Source organism: Trachurus trachurus, assembly GCF_905171665.1.
Source record: "Trachurus trachurus genome assembly, chromosome: 19".
Lineage (NCBI taxonomy): Eukaryota > Metazoa > Chordata > Actinopteri > Carangiformes > Carangidae > Trachurus > Trachurus trachurus.
This window is the reverse complement of record NC_139913.1, coordinates 8,669,303-8,683,074: the sequence shown is the minus strand read 5'-3', so window position 1 is coordinate 8,683,074 and position 13,772 is coordinate 8,669,303. Positions and strand designations below refer to the sequence as shown.

At 43.1% G+C, this 13,772-nt stretch overlaps 1 protein-coding gene across 1 annotated transcript in view; it reads right to left on the bottom strand.

The window, feature by feature from the left end:
- The window catches only part of dock1 (dedicator of cytokinesis 1), a 184,125-nt gene that overhangs the window by 103,983 nt on the left and 66,370 nt on the right, over positions 1-13,772 (bottom strand). Inside the window, exons 26-27 of the mRNA XM_083994937.1 lie at positions 11,199-11,326; positions 9,029-9,124 (exon numbers count right to left, since the gene is read on the bottom strand). Of these exons, the coding sequence (XP_083851063.1) occupies positions 9,029-9,124; positions 11,199-11,326 (224 nt within the window). The remainder of the gene's footprint in view (positions 1-9,028; positions 9,125-11,198; positions 11,327-13,772) is intronic.

The following is a 13,772-nucleotide window of genomic DNA, read 5'->3' as shown; positions in this document are numbered from 1 at the left end:
TGGAATATATTTATTTGAGAAGGGGGCTGTGCATTTCAAAAACCACAGTGCATAGGAGATAAAAAAAAAAAGAAAGTTCTGATTCTTAATTCCCTTTCATACATCAAACTTAGTTCCTACTAACCTCACAGTGCATATGGTTAATGAAACCCAATACCCTATTAATGAGAGGGAATCCATACAGTCGAGCCTCATCAGTGTGAAACTATAGAGAGTTCTGACTCGACTCGCAGACATACAAAAAAAAAAAAGGATCCTTCATTGTTCCAGTCATGAAACCAGTCAGCATATTAAACAATGTTTGGTACTTAGCACATGAGAGGGGTAAAAGAAGATAGCTGTGATTGTATTGCTTCAGTATCCTGCATCAGCCACTACAATAGCTACTGAAACCAAGCCAGAGAGACTGAATGTGCCACTTCTGATCACAACCAGGGCTTCTACAGTGCAGGGTGGCAGGCGTGTAGCCTTGCATGCTTTTTACAACCTTCAGATTTTGCAGGATATTTTCTAGCTTTTGAAAAAACACTTTTTAAAGAGAATGACAAAAAGTTTTTTCTCTCCCCCACGACCCCTCTTTGTTTTTTTGTTTCTTAAACCACCAGCGCCTGCTCATTGCTTCCCATCTATTTGACTGTATAGTAAAAGCTCATCCATACAGGGTTCAAAGAATATGTACAGCTGAAGTAATATTTGCGTTTCTATAACTATATATCAAATAGCATTAAATAGGGCTAAAAACCATTTTAATGAGTGGGAGAGCAGCCAATATCCGAGAGAAAACAACATTAAGTTAACAGCGCCTGCAGGAGCATGAAACCGAAGTCACTCTCAAAGCCAAAAGCACTGCCCCAAAAGACAGGAAAAGTGGCCAAAGTGGTTTCAAGGATAAAAGCATAAAGAAATCTTTATCTACTGTCATAACAATACCTGGCAAACACCTAGATATCACTGGTTTGACCTTCACAAGCTCCAACATGCTGCTTTCTGTTGGCTACATGTGATTCAACACCTCCACTCTTGTACATGCCAGGTCGGTTTCTTTCAGTAGTTATACTGTAGCATCAAGAGAGAACTAGATGTTTATCTGTACCTTAAAAGAAGTGCAATTGATTTATTATGTACAATACTGTGTATTTTATACTGTTTTTTTAAAAAAGGAAGAAAAAAAATAAAGATATTTAATATGCAAAATATGAGAAATAAAAACAAGACATCAACAGAGCTCTCAAACTATGATGCAGACTGAGTATTATTATTTGCAAAGCAGTTATTTTTCCAAGACCAATTTAAGGGCTGGTTCGCCCAGAATACAAAAAATGCCATTATCGTATCTCATCCTCTGATGGTTGGACAATAATTAGCAGATAATTTAGATTTTATTCACAGAGGTACAGTATGTGCAGTCTGTGAATTCTCACTTTATTTATCTGAGATATTGCCGTTGCTTTTGTAGAACTTAAAGCGAAAATGTCATCCACCTCCACCCTATTGCTTTTGCAACCACAAATCACAAATCGGAGAGAGAAAGAAAAAAAAGAAAAACTAACTACCAGGTGAGGGAATATGTCCTTTGTAATTTTGGTGAACCACCCTAACTTAAATGCTTCACTTAGGGTGCATGGTTTGATAATTCTGTATGCAAAACAATCAACTCTACAAATTTCTGTGATGAAAAGTCGTAGATAAGGTTGAAAATACATAGAAAATCAGCCCTGCATCTCTTTGATGTGGCAGAGTGGCAGAGCACGAGAGCAGAATACAACCGAGGGATAAGAAGCGAAAAGGACTGGTGGTGCACAGTCAGAGTCGGCCCTGCCTCAGAACCTGCTTCTGATGCAAAGCTTACACTCACAACACAGCTCTTGCCCTTATACCATTCTTGCTTTAATGCCGTCCAGGGACTGGTGGGCATGTCTGTGTGTGTCGGTGTGCATAAATGCACCTGACTAATGTTTGCGCACACTAGCGACGAGATGACACCATGAGGTTAACCGGGGACAAAGCTCTGAGTAAATGCCCCAGAGATGCAGAGTCACCGGCACGCAGACGCATGAAGCTCCAGGAACCAGTGTTGATCGAGGGCAACGCTGCCCCCCCCCTACCCCCACCACCACTCCCCCTCTCTCCCTCTCCGCCCTCCTCTAACCCCTAGCAGGGCCGTCTCCACAGGGCTTCCTGCTGGTGGATGTTTACAGCACACCACCGAGGTTACAAACAAGAGGCCCAGTGCGGCTTCACATCTCGCCCGTTTCTTGCTGCAGTCCGCTGTGGTTTGAAGGTGATGAGCATCAACATGCGAGTCCCGCTTGTTCATCACGGCCGTTGTTGACAGCGAGCGCACGTCTGACACCAGTTGTCGCAGGGTCAGTAAATCCGAGAGGACACTTGGTTAAAGTTTCGGGTGCGCGAGAAGAGAGGAGAGGAGAGGAGAGGAGAGGAGAGGAGAGGAGAGGAGAGGAGAGGAGAGGAGGGAGGAGAGGTGCATGAATTGAGTGATAAGTGCACGTTTGAGGCATTATGATGCAGTGCCATATCTCACTATGCTTCTTTTTCTGTAAGAGCTCTGCAGCAGTCTGGCCAGCAGGAAGAGAAACAGAGAGAGAGAGAGAGAGAGTGGGGGAGAAAAAGAAAAGACGGGGAAGAGAGAGGCGAGGATACACTGACAGAATTATTTGAACAGAAACATATAAAGACAGACAGGTAAAGATGGGGAGTGATGCAGAGGGCTATAGGAGAGGATGCTGCTCTGATTACATGCCATTAAGGTTGGCTGTGTTGCAATGTACTGTATTGGGTCAGTGAGTGCATGCAGCATAGAAGAAGAAGAAGAAGTAAAAAAGAAAAACGCTCAAGCCGCTATAGCCGGTCAGCCCTTATACTGTCAATCAATAGCAGTCCTTCCACTGCAGCTTTCCACTCCATTCCTTCTGCACTCTGCAGGAATATCAGCAGGACGGCAGTCAAGGACTAAAGCCACACATCACCACGACCTCCCCAAACCACAGCCATGAAAAGTTCCAATAGATCATTCAGTCAACATTCACGTAGCTGTCTCAAAATATGGAAATGCTCTCTTCAGGGTCTGTGAGGTATATCCGCATATTAATATTGACATTTAGGTGTTTCCAGGTGATGTATAACTGATTATGCAAGGATCAGTGTGGCACATATATACCAGACTTAAAGGTTTGTTTCATTGCTTTGGTTCGATTTTTGCAGCTGCAGCTTCCTGTCCATGTTTATCTGCAGGGGCTAATTCAAGGACAGAAAAAAAAAAAAAAGGTAGATGTTGGTAAATTTCAGCAGGGACAGGCAAAATGTTTCTGCCAACGTGAATGTATTCACAAGGACTCGTCTCAACCTGCTCGAGGGTGGACACGAATATAGATACGCAGCCTGCTGGGATGTCCAACGATGTAATTGTGTGGCGGTGCTGTGTCGAAGTCGCTAACAGCCGTGGCGCCGCGGTGACAACATGCAACAAAAAACTGACGCCCCCGAGCTGTCACTGTGATCACTCTCATCAACATGCGGTGTCCGGCACCACCAGGAGAGAGAGAGAGAGAGAGAGAGAGGGGGGAGAGGGGGGGAAAGGAAAGAGAGAGCATGAGAGAGAGAGACAGAGTAGAACGTTAATGCATAAATCTAAATGTAAGAGGCTGCCACTCAGAAGAACAAGGTCGGTGGTTGGCTGCGGTGATGTGTGAGCAGCGGCGGCGCAATCTGCCTGCAGAGTAAGCAGCAGCACCCGGAGGCAGCAACAACAGCCCTGCTGATTAGAGAGCTGTACGGCTCCTTCCAGCGGCACGAACTGGGTCTCGTGGCTGTTAAAAATTCACACCAACCTTATTGATCATTAAATAATGATTGGGGACCTGCTTCAAATGCAGCTTCTGTCTCAAGCGCTATAATATGTATAGTGTTTGAGGGGGGAAAAAAAAGAAAAAGAAAAGAGCAAGCGTTTTCGAAAAGCACGAGGCTTTGACGTGACCTCTAGCTCCCGCTGTGAATGAGGACGCTGCACAACTGATGCTAAATATTATGCAGGTATTTAGAAATGTCAAGGCGGTCAAGTACAGTGGCTATAGAGACAGCAGCTGACAAAAGGGCAGCGGTCAGTGGGGACGGTATAAGGCAGCTGTATATAAAGGAGGATGGATGAGGGGATGGCGGGGGGGGGGCAGAGGGCAGCAGCACATGTATACAAAGTAGATAGTTTCAATAAAGGCCACAGGAAGGTTATAGGTAGGGCACTTTCATTTACCAGAAAGGTGGCTGCTCTGCTTTAGTGCCACCATTCAGCAGCCAACGTCATTTCACCTACACCACGGGAGGGGGATGAGGGAGGGGGAGGGGGTGAGGGAGGGAGGGGGGGAGGGTGGGGGGGCTGAGTTGAAATGGATGCACTTAGTATAATACAGCAGAGAGCAGACCTGTGTGTGCTGCCCCGCGTGAGTGTTGATAGCCTTTCAGACAAAGTGCAAGGCAAGTTCCACATCAGGAACACATGAGGAGAAACAAACTCTGCTGCAGTGAAAAATAACAGGGGAGGTGGACGGCAGGAGAGGAAGGTGAGCCGCAGCCCCAACGGATCTATTCTATCAGCAAACAACCTCTTTTTCCAAACCCCGTCTCTTAAAACTCTGCGAGTCCGAGCCAGGCAGGCCGACGCCGACGCTGATGCCGTATTCGTCTAACTGCCAGGACAATGATTGGAGTCCTATCCCCTCCAGGAGGATCACTGCGAGGGGGAAAGCAGCAGCTCAACTTCCAGTTTCGTTAGTTTTACATTATGCAGCAGAGTGATGCACAGAGTCACAAAACAGAGGGTTTCCCTCATCTACTAGGCCGGCTAGTTGGTGCAATGCTGGGATACCTTCAGACAGAGAGAGAGAGAGAGACAGAGAGAGAGAGAGAGAGACAGAGCGGCTCCACTATCTCTGCAATCCAAAAAATCTCTCTACTGCAACTGAGGAGGAGAAGAGGCATGTGAGAGTACAAGGAGAGGAGAGGACACAGGGGACAAGGGATGAGAGCTGGGAAAGTATTATGGCACTATGACATAACACACACACATTCACAAACACAAACACAAACAAAAGATGATTAGTGTGTGATAACTCTGGGTGCTGTTGGCTTTATTAAATCTCCCTCTGCTAGTGTGGCTCAGTGACTGGTAATAAAAGCAGATAAGCTCCCATTTAAACAGGTGATGCAGTTTCCCGCTGCCTCCCCAGATGGAGAGGGCGCGGTGCTCACACACACTTGTCTCACTAACCCCCGTGGGGGACACTAATTGACACAACAGCATTTTCTACACCCTTACCTGACCTCATCCATCACAACTGAATGCCTAACCCAGAGGTTGGCAACCCGCGGCTCCGGAGCTGCACGCGGCTCTTTCATCCCTCTGCTGTGGCTCCCGTGGTTTAGAGAGGGCCAGCTCATTTTTTGATTAAAACAAGTGAATAAATAATGGACATTTAGTTTATTTTGTTGCAATAGTTATTTCTCTGGAGACTGAGGTGCTCTTGTGACATTAAAATAAAACTTGTTTTAATATTTTGTCGATCAAAATATTTTTTCCCACCATGAACTACATCAAAAGTAAACATTGCTCGCGCCATCGTCATGAATAATATCATGAAAAATATATATTTTTATATCAGACCCTGAACTGATGTATTTGATATTCAGGTCTGTTACAACCAAAAACGTAATAACGGCCAATAACGTAATAACAGCCAATAATGTAATAATTTTGGCCATTTTAAATGTAATAAAGCCAATAATGTAATAACGTGCCAATAATGTAATAAAACTTTTGAGCCAATAACGTAATAACTTTTTGCCAATAATGTAATAAGTTATTACATTATTGGCTGGTAATAACTGGTGTCGATAATGTAATAATACATAAATATGACTGCAGTTCTTGGAAATAAAAGGTTTTTTTGCAGTTTTTGTGCAGTTTGCTAATCAAAAATAGGTCCTGTAGTGGTGACATAGTCGTCATATTTATTTATTCATCCAAGATATGTACTATATTTCACCTCTCTCTCTCTCTCTCTCTCTCTCTCTCTCTCTCTCTCTCTCTCTCTCTCTCTCTCTCTCTCTCTCTCTCTCTCTCTCTCTCTCTCTCTCTCTCTCTCTCTCTCTCTCTCTCTCTCTCTCTCTCTCTCTCTCTCTCTCTCACACTTCTACCATGCTTAATATGTTTGCAAACGGAAGAAGTAAGCATTGTAGGCTATCAACAACCTCCAAAACATAACCAAACTTGTGTATTGAATGGTGTCTGCCAGCCAGTTTACTGTATGTTTCACTTCCTGCCTCAGACAAACCATGGCTCGGAGGAGCAATGGAGTTGATTTGGTTTTACCATTCTCTTTCTATTTGAATTTTTTTTTTCAACACGTTGAGCTTAATGGTCCCGTGTTGGATAAAGTGACATTTTGATGTTTTTTTTGTTTTTTACAGTGATAATAAAGCAACATAGGTTCTATATTTATACTGTGAAAGTATAAAGGTAGTTTTTTCATTCACAAATGTAAAAAAAAAAAACTACCTTTATACTGTATGGAGCAATACAAACATCTACCTTTAGACTTTCACAGTATTAATATAGAACCTAAAGGTGCTTTATCATCACTGTATAAAAAACAAAAAACATTGAAATGTCACTTTATCCAAATGGGACCTTTAAGCTCAACGTTTTGATGTAGTTTTTAATTTTCAAACATGAAAATCAAAGTTAGACGTATGAAACCTGCAGAGATTTCATTTTAGATCTCCAACAGCTAGTTTCAGTAGTGATCTATTTGTTGATTGGTTCTGCAAAAGAAAACATTTCTTTGAGAAAGAGATTTCTGAATGTGTACAATTGTGCTGCCACTTCATTTGGAACTTCATTTGGGTGTTCTGGAGATAACGCTAACCATCAAGTTGGACAAATGATGGCTAAATATGTTAATTTAAAAAAAAATCTACTTCATTCATTCAATCAACGCCATTGCTCCTCTGAGCCATGCTGGGATTATCACATTTAACATTGCCTATTCCCAATGGTTTGTCTGAAGCAGGAAGTTATACTGAAACATAAACTGGCTGGCAGACACCATTCAATACACAAGTTTGGTTATGTTTTGGAGGTTGTTGATAGCCTACAATGGTTACTTCTTCCGTTTGCAAACATATCATTAAGCATGGTAGAAGTGAGAGAGAGAGGTGAAAGATAGTACATCTTGGATGAATAATGTCATCCACTATACCTATTTTTGATTCGCAAACTGCACAAAAACTTCACAAAAGCCTTTATTTCCAAGAGCTGCTGTCATTTTTATGTGTTATTACATTATCGGCACCAGTTATTACATTTTGAAAGGTTTTTTTTAATACCAGGCCAATAACGTAATAACCAGCCAATAATGTAATGCCTTATTACATTATCGGCAAAAAGTTATTACGTTATTGGCTCAAAAGTTTTATTACATTATTGGCACATTATTACACTATTGGCTTTATTACATTTGAAATGGCCAAAATTATTACGTTATTGGCAGTTATTACGTTATTGGCCGTTATTACGTTTTTGGTTGTAACAAGGTCTCCGGTTGGCTGCTGTAGTGCTACGCCACGTGAGGAAATTAAGGAATGACGACACACTGAAATAGACATTATACAAACTGGCATTTTTGGGGGGGTTGCCCTTATTAATGAAAGAATATGCTGCAGTTGAGTGCAGGGGTTTCTCTTCCTTTCTGAGGCAAAGGCCGCCTGTGTGATTTTGAAGCATGTATGTGTGTGTGTGTGCATGGCTTTTACGCGCACAGACCCATTGCCTTCAATGTAGATGCGCGTCATGTGCGCTCACAACCCAAAGCGACACTATAGCGGTGTGCATGCATTGGATGCGCTTGTTTTTTTCATGCATGTCAATTTAGTGGTCAAATAGGTTTTGTGGCTCCATGTGGGGTTAAATCGGTGGGATTGGATCCAGACGGCTCTTTTAATACTAAAGGTTGCAGACCCCTGGCCTAACCCCAACCCTTACACCTACAGTATGTTTGCCCCATAGCGAGTCGTCAGGATATAAAAACACAAAACACAACTTCAGTCTCTCTCATTCACGCGCATAAAATACAATAAATAACCTGAGACGGGAGAACGGGTGCAATGCCAGCCAGCCACAGTGTCAATATCATCAGTCGGTATCATATACAGCTCTCCATTTTCCTTACATGTACTTAAAATTCTGAGGAAACGTCTCTCTCATCACTTATCTGAATTTAAGTGGGCTGTAAAAGTAGCTTTAAGTGCCCTCAGAGGAATCTCCTTCATCATAAAAACCTTATGTAAAATCTACATACCACTTTGGGAGAGTGGTCTGAGACTTTTGGACGCCGCCGAACGTTCATCGCTCAAGTCGCACTTTCAAAGTCACATCACAAACTACACGCGGCTCTGCTGAACACATGGACGCAACAGAAAAGTCAAAGTTGACATCGATGGCACTCATGTAAAATGGATGAAGGCTCCGGTCAGGCAGACAGCGTACTTACACCATGACTGATAAGTGCATTAATTGCTATCGAGCTCTAGCGGAGAGTGTGATTGGGAGAAGGATGCCAACAGCCGGTGGAGGGGAGATGCAGTGAAGTAAACACACAAACTTAAGAAAATAAAACATGAAACGGCAAAAGTGAAACCCACACAGGCTGGCACATGAACAACTGGCTGGAGAGAGGTATGAGCAGATCAAAGCCACTGTGAGATTGAGATTCTGTGAAAGCTTTTTTTTTTTTTTTTTTTTTTGGTCAAGGTGGACTTTACCTTTTATGAGAGCTATGGAATAGAAGTGGGGTTGCAGTGGGCCTGTGGGAGTTTGGCTCACTCGGCTGTATAGACCTCCAAATAACTGGAGTGTGCACGTGTGTGTGTGTGAGTGTGTGTGCAGAAAATGGAAAAAAGTCAGTTGTGGTGTACGCTATCGTACTTTGAACAACTACAGAAAATCAGTCTGACTTACGATGTGAGGGGAATCACGGCTCATGGAGATGACTGTTCTGTTCACTGTCCTCAGCAGCTTCTCCATGATGATCTGCACGTGCCACTGAGTTGGACCCTGCAGAATACACAGAAATCAACACATAGGCAAAGGGACAAGCATGTCAAACGCAAATCCACCTGTGAAAATTTGTTCTTAACAGTTATTTTTGGTGCACTTATCTCTAAATGTACATCTATTAATAAATATATCAGTGCAGGCATTATTTATATGAGTCATACTGCAGATGAGGAGAAAGCAGAGAGTGAGATTTTACAGTCGGCTATAAAACAGCACTAATAAAAAAATAAGTGAGGTTAATCCGTTTTACAACAGATTTACAATGAATCATTGTCAAAAATTAGTAACTGACAACTCCAGAAAGAAGATTAAAAGCTGGACTGTCAGTGATCCAGATAAATAGCAGGCCCTTCATGAACATTTGACTGATTATTAGCTCGAGTTAAGAAAACACATGAGGTGAGAGAAAGGGCAAAATCCAAAAATTTAAGTTGTGTCATCGTAGCCATATTTCAACATTAGGGGAGAAGGGGCTTCCTGGTGAGTTTCTGTTCTCTGGTTTTTCAGATATCCTCAAACTGAAAACACAGAAAGAGAAGTCTTTATCAACAGATATGAAAACATTCATTCTGCCTCCTCACAAACTTGAAATATACAGAGGGAACATTTTGTGCTAAGAGACAGGATGAATACGACTGGTGCAGCCAAAATGATTTATACTTCACAAATCCTGGCTTTTAAAAGGGGGAAACACCCATGGGGCAGCAGCACCGTTGTCGGAAGTGGGACGATTTTCCTTGGAGCTGGTTATTAGTTTGAGTGAGCAGAGAGTCTGTCTCTACCTGTCTGCACATCTGAGCTCTTAACGGCATGAACCTAAACTTTCAATAATTTACATGGCTCTTTCCGCGGTTGAAAAGCTCATACACCCGAGTTCGTGCACATACAGAGACACAAAGTTCCCACAATCGCAATCGGGAGGTGCTGGGGGGTATAAAACTATTTCAGACAGACCTTTTTTTTTCACAGAAAAATACCGGTTTGTGTTAAGTATCTACACAGACCTATTGGGCAAAGAAAAACTCCTGATTTAGTTTGAATCTAGCTATTATAAAAGGGGGACACACAATGATCCCCACTCCTAACGAGATATAAGCTGCTTGATAACTTAGTAACGCCCGTAGACAGAAGTATCCGCAGTGGTTTCCCTTACATCATTTTCCTTTCCCTTATCGACATGCACATTTAAGTCTAAGGAAGTGTGCGGTGTGGGCCAGATAAGAAAGAGAGAGCAAGGCAGTGAGAGGAAGCGGCAACACGAGACAGAGAGACAAGGAGTGTTAAAGTCAGAGCAAGTGGGAGAGGTGGATAATCCCTCGCAGAGAGGAGAGTGGGAGGCGAGGCCGCGGTGATCAATGGCGAGGGGAGTCTGAGAGGGCCTGAGGGAGGACATCAGGAGTCAGGGCATGGAAGAGGATGAAACACATTTTGTGTGTGTGTGCCATCATGTGCATGCGTGTTTGTGTGAAATCTCAGTGTGAGAGATGTAAACTCCAGTGAGCAAGTGGTAGATCGTCACAAAGCTGGCAATACAGTAGTTGTAATCATTTCATTCCAATCAACCAACGCCAACATTCATTGTTTTCATCTTCTCAGATTTGTGTAAATTGATTAATTGGATTAAAAAAAACAACAAAATTCATGATGAGAAAATGTATTCGACTCGACAGGCTCTATAACTGACTTTGTGACTGACTTCAACAACTCCTCAACCTCATTATGCAGACCACATTATTATAAGCTTCTCTGGGTCTAAAACACCGAGGGATTAGGCAGAGCTCATCATCCTGCTCTAGCAGCATGTTCATGGTGGTGAAGGTGGCCTCCAGCCACCCTCAGCAAGGATTTATTGAGCACAGCCAAGTTTAGGGGTTGGTAAATTAACACTGCTGTAGAATCTGCTCCTTCACAATTAAATAAATTAGCAGCGCAGTGATTAGGAACTACTTAGGAAAATAACCACGGCAGAAACGTGCTTCTTTCTCCGTCACGGGGGGGGCGGGGCTTCACTGCTTATCCAAGAGGGGGGAATAGAAGCACATGGAGCTGCAGAGGTGTGTTCCATCCTCACCACATCCTTCCTGTAGAGCACCTCCAGGATGTCGCTGAGCAGCTGGCAGCACGCCTTTGGCTCCTCCCGCTTCTCCAGGTGGAACTTCAGCTGGTCCGTCATCAGCGGCAGGAGGATCTCGCGGCAATCTGCGGGGGGGGGGGGACACATCAGCGGATATATAAACATTCACGACGTCGGCTCAACACGAGGAACAGATGACAGCCACTGCGGCATATGCTGTCGACACACTGTGGATGCAGAGGCACGCAGCTTGTTAATGGCTCCCTCACAGCTCCAAGGATTAAATTAAAACTATGTGCACGGTGAATATATTTATTAAAAATGACTGTGGCAAAAAAAACAAAACTCCCCAAATCCTTAGAAACGGTGACAGTGCAACAGCAGAACAATAGTCAAACAAGGTCATCGACTTCTCAGAGCTGAACAAATCAAACTCCTCTCTGGAAATATCAGGTAGTAAAAAATAATTAGCCAACTACCTAGTGACCTGATACCATTACTAATTACAAGCTGATTAAACTGGTCCCTCCTCTCCTATTAAATCAAAGCACTCAACCCATTAGTGGCCTTGGTAACATCTACAGTCGTACTGGTGTGAGAATCAAACCATGTCATTTTGAAAAGAGGAGCAAATCGATGGAGATATTTTATGAATGATTTTGCGGCACATTTGCATATTTGTGTGCGTGTTTTCTTGAGCTGCAGTGAGTGTATTGGGCTCTCAGGGCCACGGTACCTTTGAACCTTAAAGAGCAAATACAAGCAGAAAGTAACAGTTGAGATGTGATTATTTCTACAAAAACACGCGACCAAACCAAACCAGAGGAGTTTGTCTGATGTTGACGGCGACATCAAAAAGTGGATTTCCATACGCAGAGGGCACAGAGTTTGGCTGGCAATTGGACATGGAGGACAGCAGTGATAAGCCAGAAAGTATTCTCATGGAAGGTAAACCTAAGGCAGCCTGCCACAAAATTATCATATTTTTTATTAAACCTTCTGATTCCAATCTCAGTGGCATTTGTATGTGTATGTGTGTGTGTGTGTGTGGGTGTGTGGGTCATATTTAAAGCCCAGGGACAAATACTGGGGTTAGGGCTGGTTCAATTAGAAGGTGGGAGTATCTGTTAGGGGGTTAAGTGAATATTTTATAGAATTATGGAAAGGGGTGGGAATCATGTAAAAGTTTTCCATCCATCGAAGTTTTACCGTAGAAACTTATATCCCCTCTGCAATAAATGAAATAAAGCAAAAGAAAATAAATTTAAAAAAGAAGCTCCTCTCAGTGCAGTGCACCAACTGTGTTTCTCACACAGAGGAAGTCTGAGCACTGATATTAATGTCATCTTAAGAGATAATAACAGCAACGAAAGAGCAGCGCGGTGAGAGGAGGCATCACCGATACCGCTGCGGACCACAGGGACAACAGCACTCAAATAACAAATTGTTATAATGAAAAGGTGTGGAGACATGGCTGCTCTAAACAGCCACCGACTGCAACGCAAAATCAATACAATCTCTCTGCTCCACAGATAATGTTACCGCTTTAATAAGCTAATCAAGTGGGGGGAAAAAAATAAAATTGTAACTTCATTACACATCACAACTGACACACACACACACACTGAGACACACACACAGAGAGCTTTGGCAGTAGCGCTCAAGGCCGAATGATAAACAGCAGGATGTAAAGCGTAATGAATAGCGTGAACTATGGTGACCCCTTCATAAACAATACCCAGGGGTATTGAGTATGAATCTGGGCTCTCTCTTCTCCAATCCCTCTCCTCCTCCCTACATATGAGACCGAGTCGTATGAAGCGATTCCATAGAGAGCAACGAAGAAAGGAGACATTGCTGCATTTCATCTCCATGTTCGTAAATAAGACAGAGAGTCTTCAAGAAGCCGTTTCTGTTTCCACATCATCGTTACTGCTACTATTAATTAACCATACGCCTTAACCCTGAGCTCCACACAGTGACCCAGATTAGGCTCTGTAATAAAAAGGCAAAAAAGCATAATTAACACTTTGACAAATGAAACTATCTCATTTTAAATCGGTGAGAGCATCACCGACACCTTCACAATAAACTATCTTCTAGCAATTTAGCAAGCCTTGCATAACTCCAGCGGATATAAAGAACAAGCCTTGCCCTCCCCACATGGTGGCTTTCCCCCTAACGTCAGCTTAGCAGTGTCAGTTTTGTGTCACTTTGCCGATGCAAAAACTTTGACACCAGTTGGGAGCATGGAGAAACGGCTCCGACTGAACATCTGAGCGAGCTCCGCCAAGCATTATCCCAGCAGCTTCCTGTGTTTGACTGCAGCATTGTGGGAAGGCTGCTCAACAATGCAGCTATTCTTCACCTAAATCTTCCACTGCTAAACACCTTAAAAAAGAAACGTTATGGATGTTAAGAGTCTTGTCACGTGATAACAAGGCTCTGACACAAAGTGACAACCATGTCTGCGCTGAAATATTTTTGGTGCTGTGGAACAGAGGACCAAACTACCCGCCTGATGCAGCTTAAAGGGAAATATATATATATATATGTATGTGTGTGTGTTTG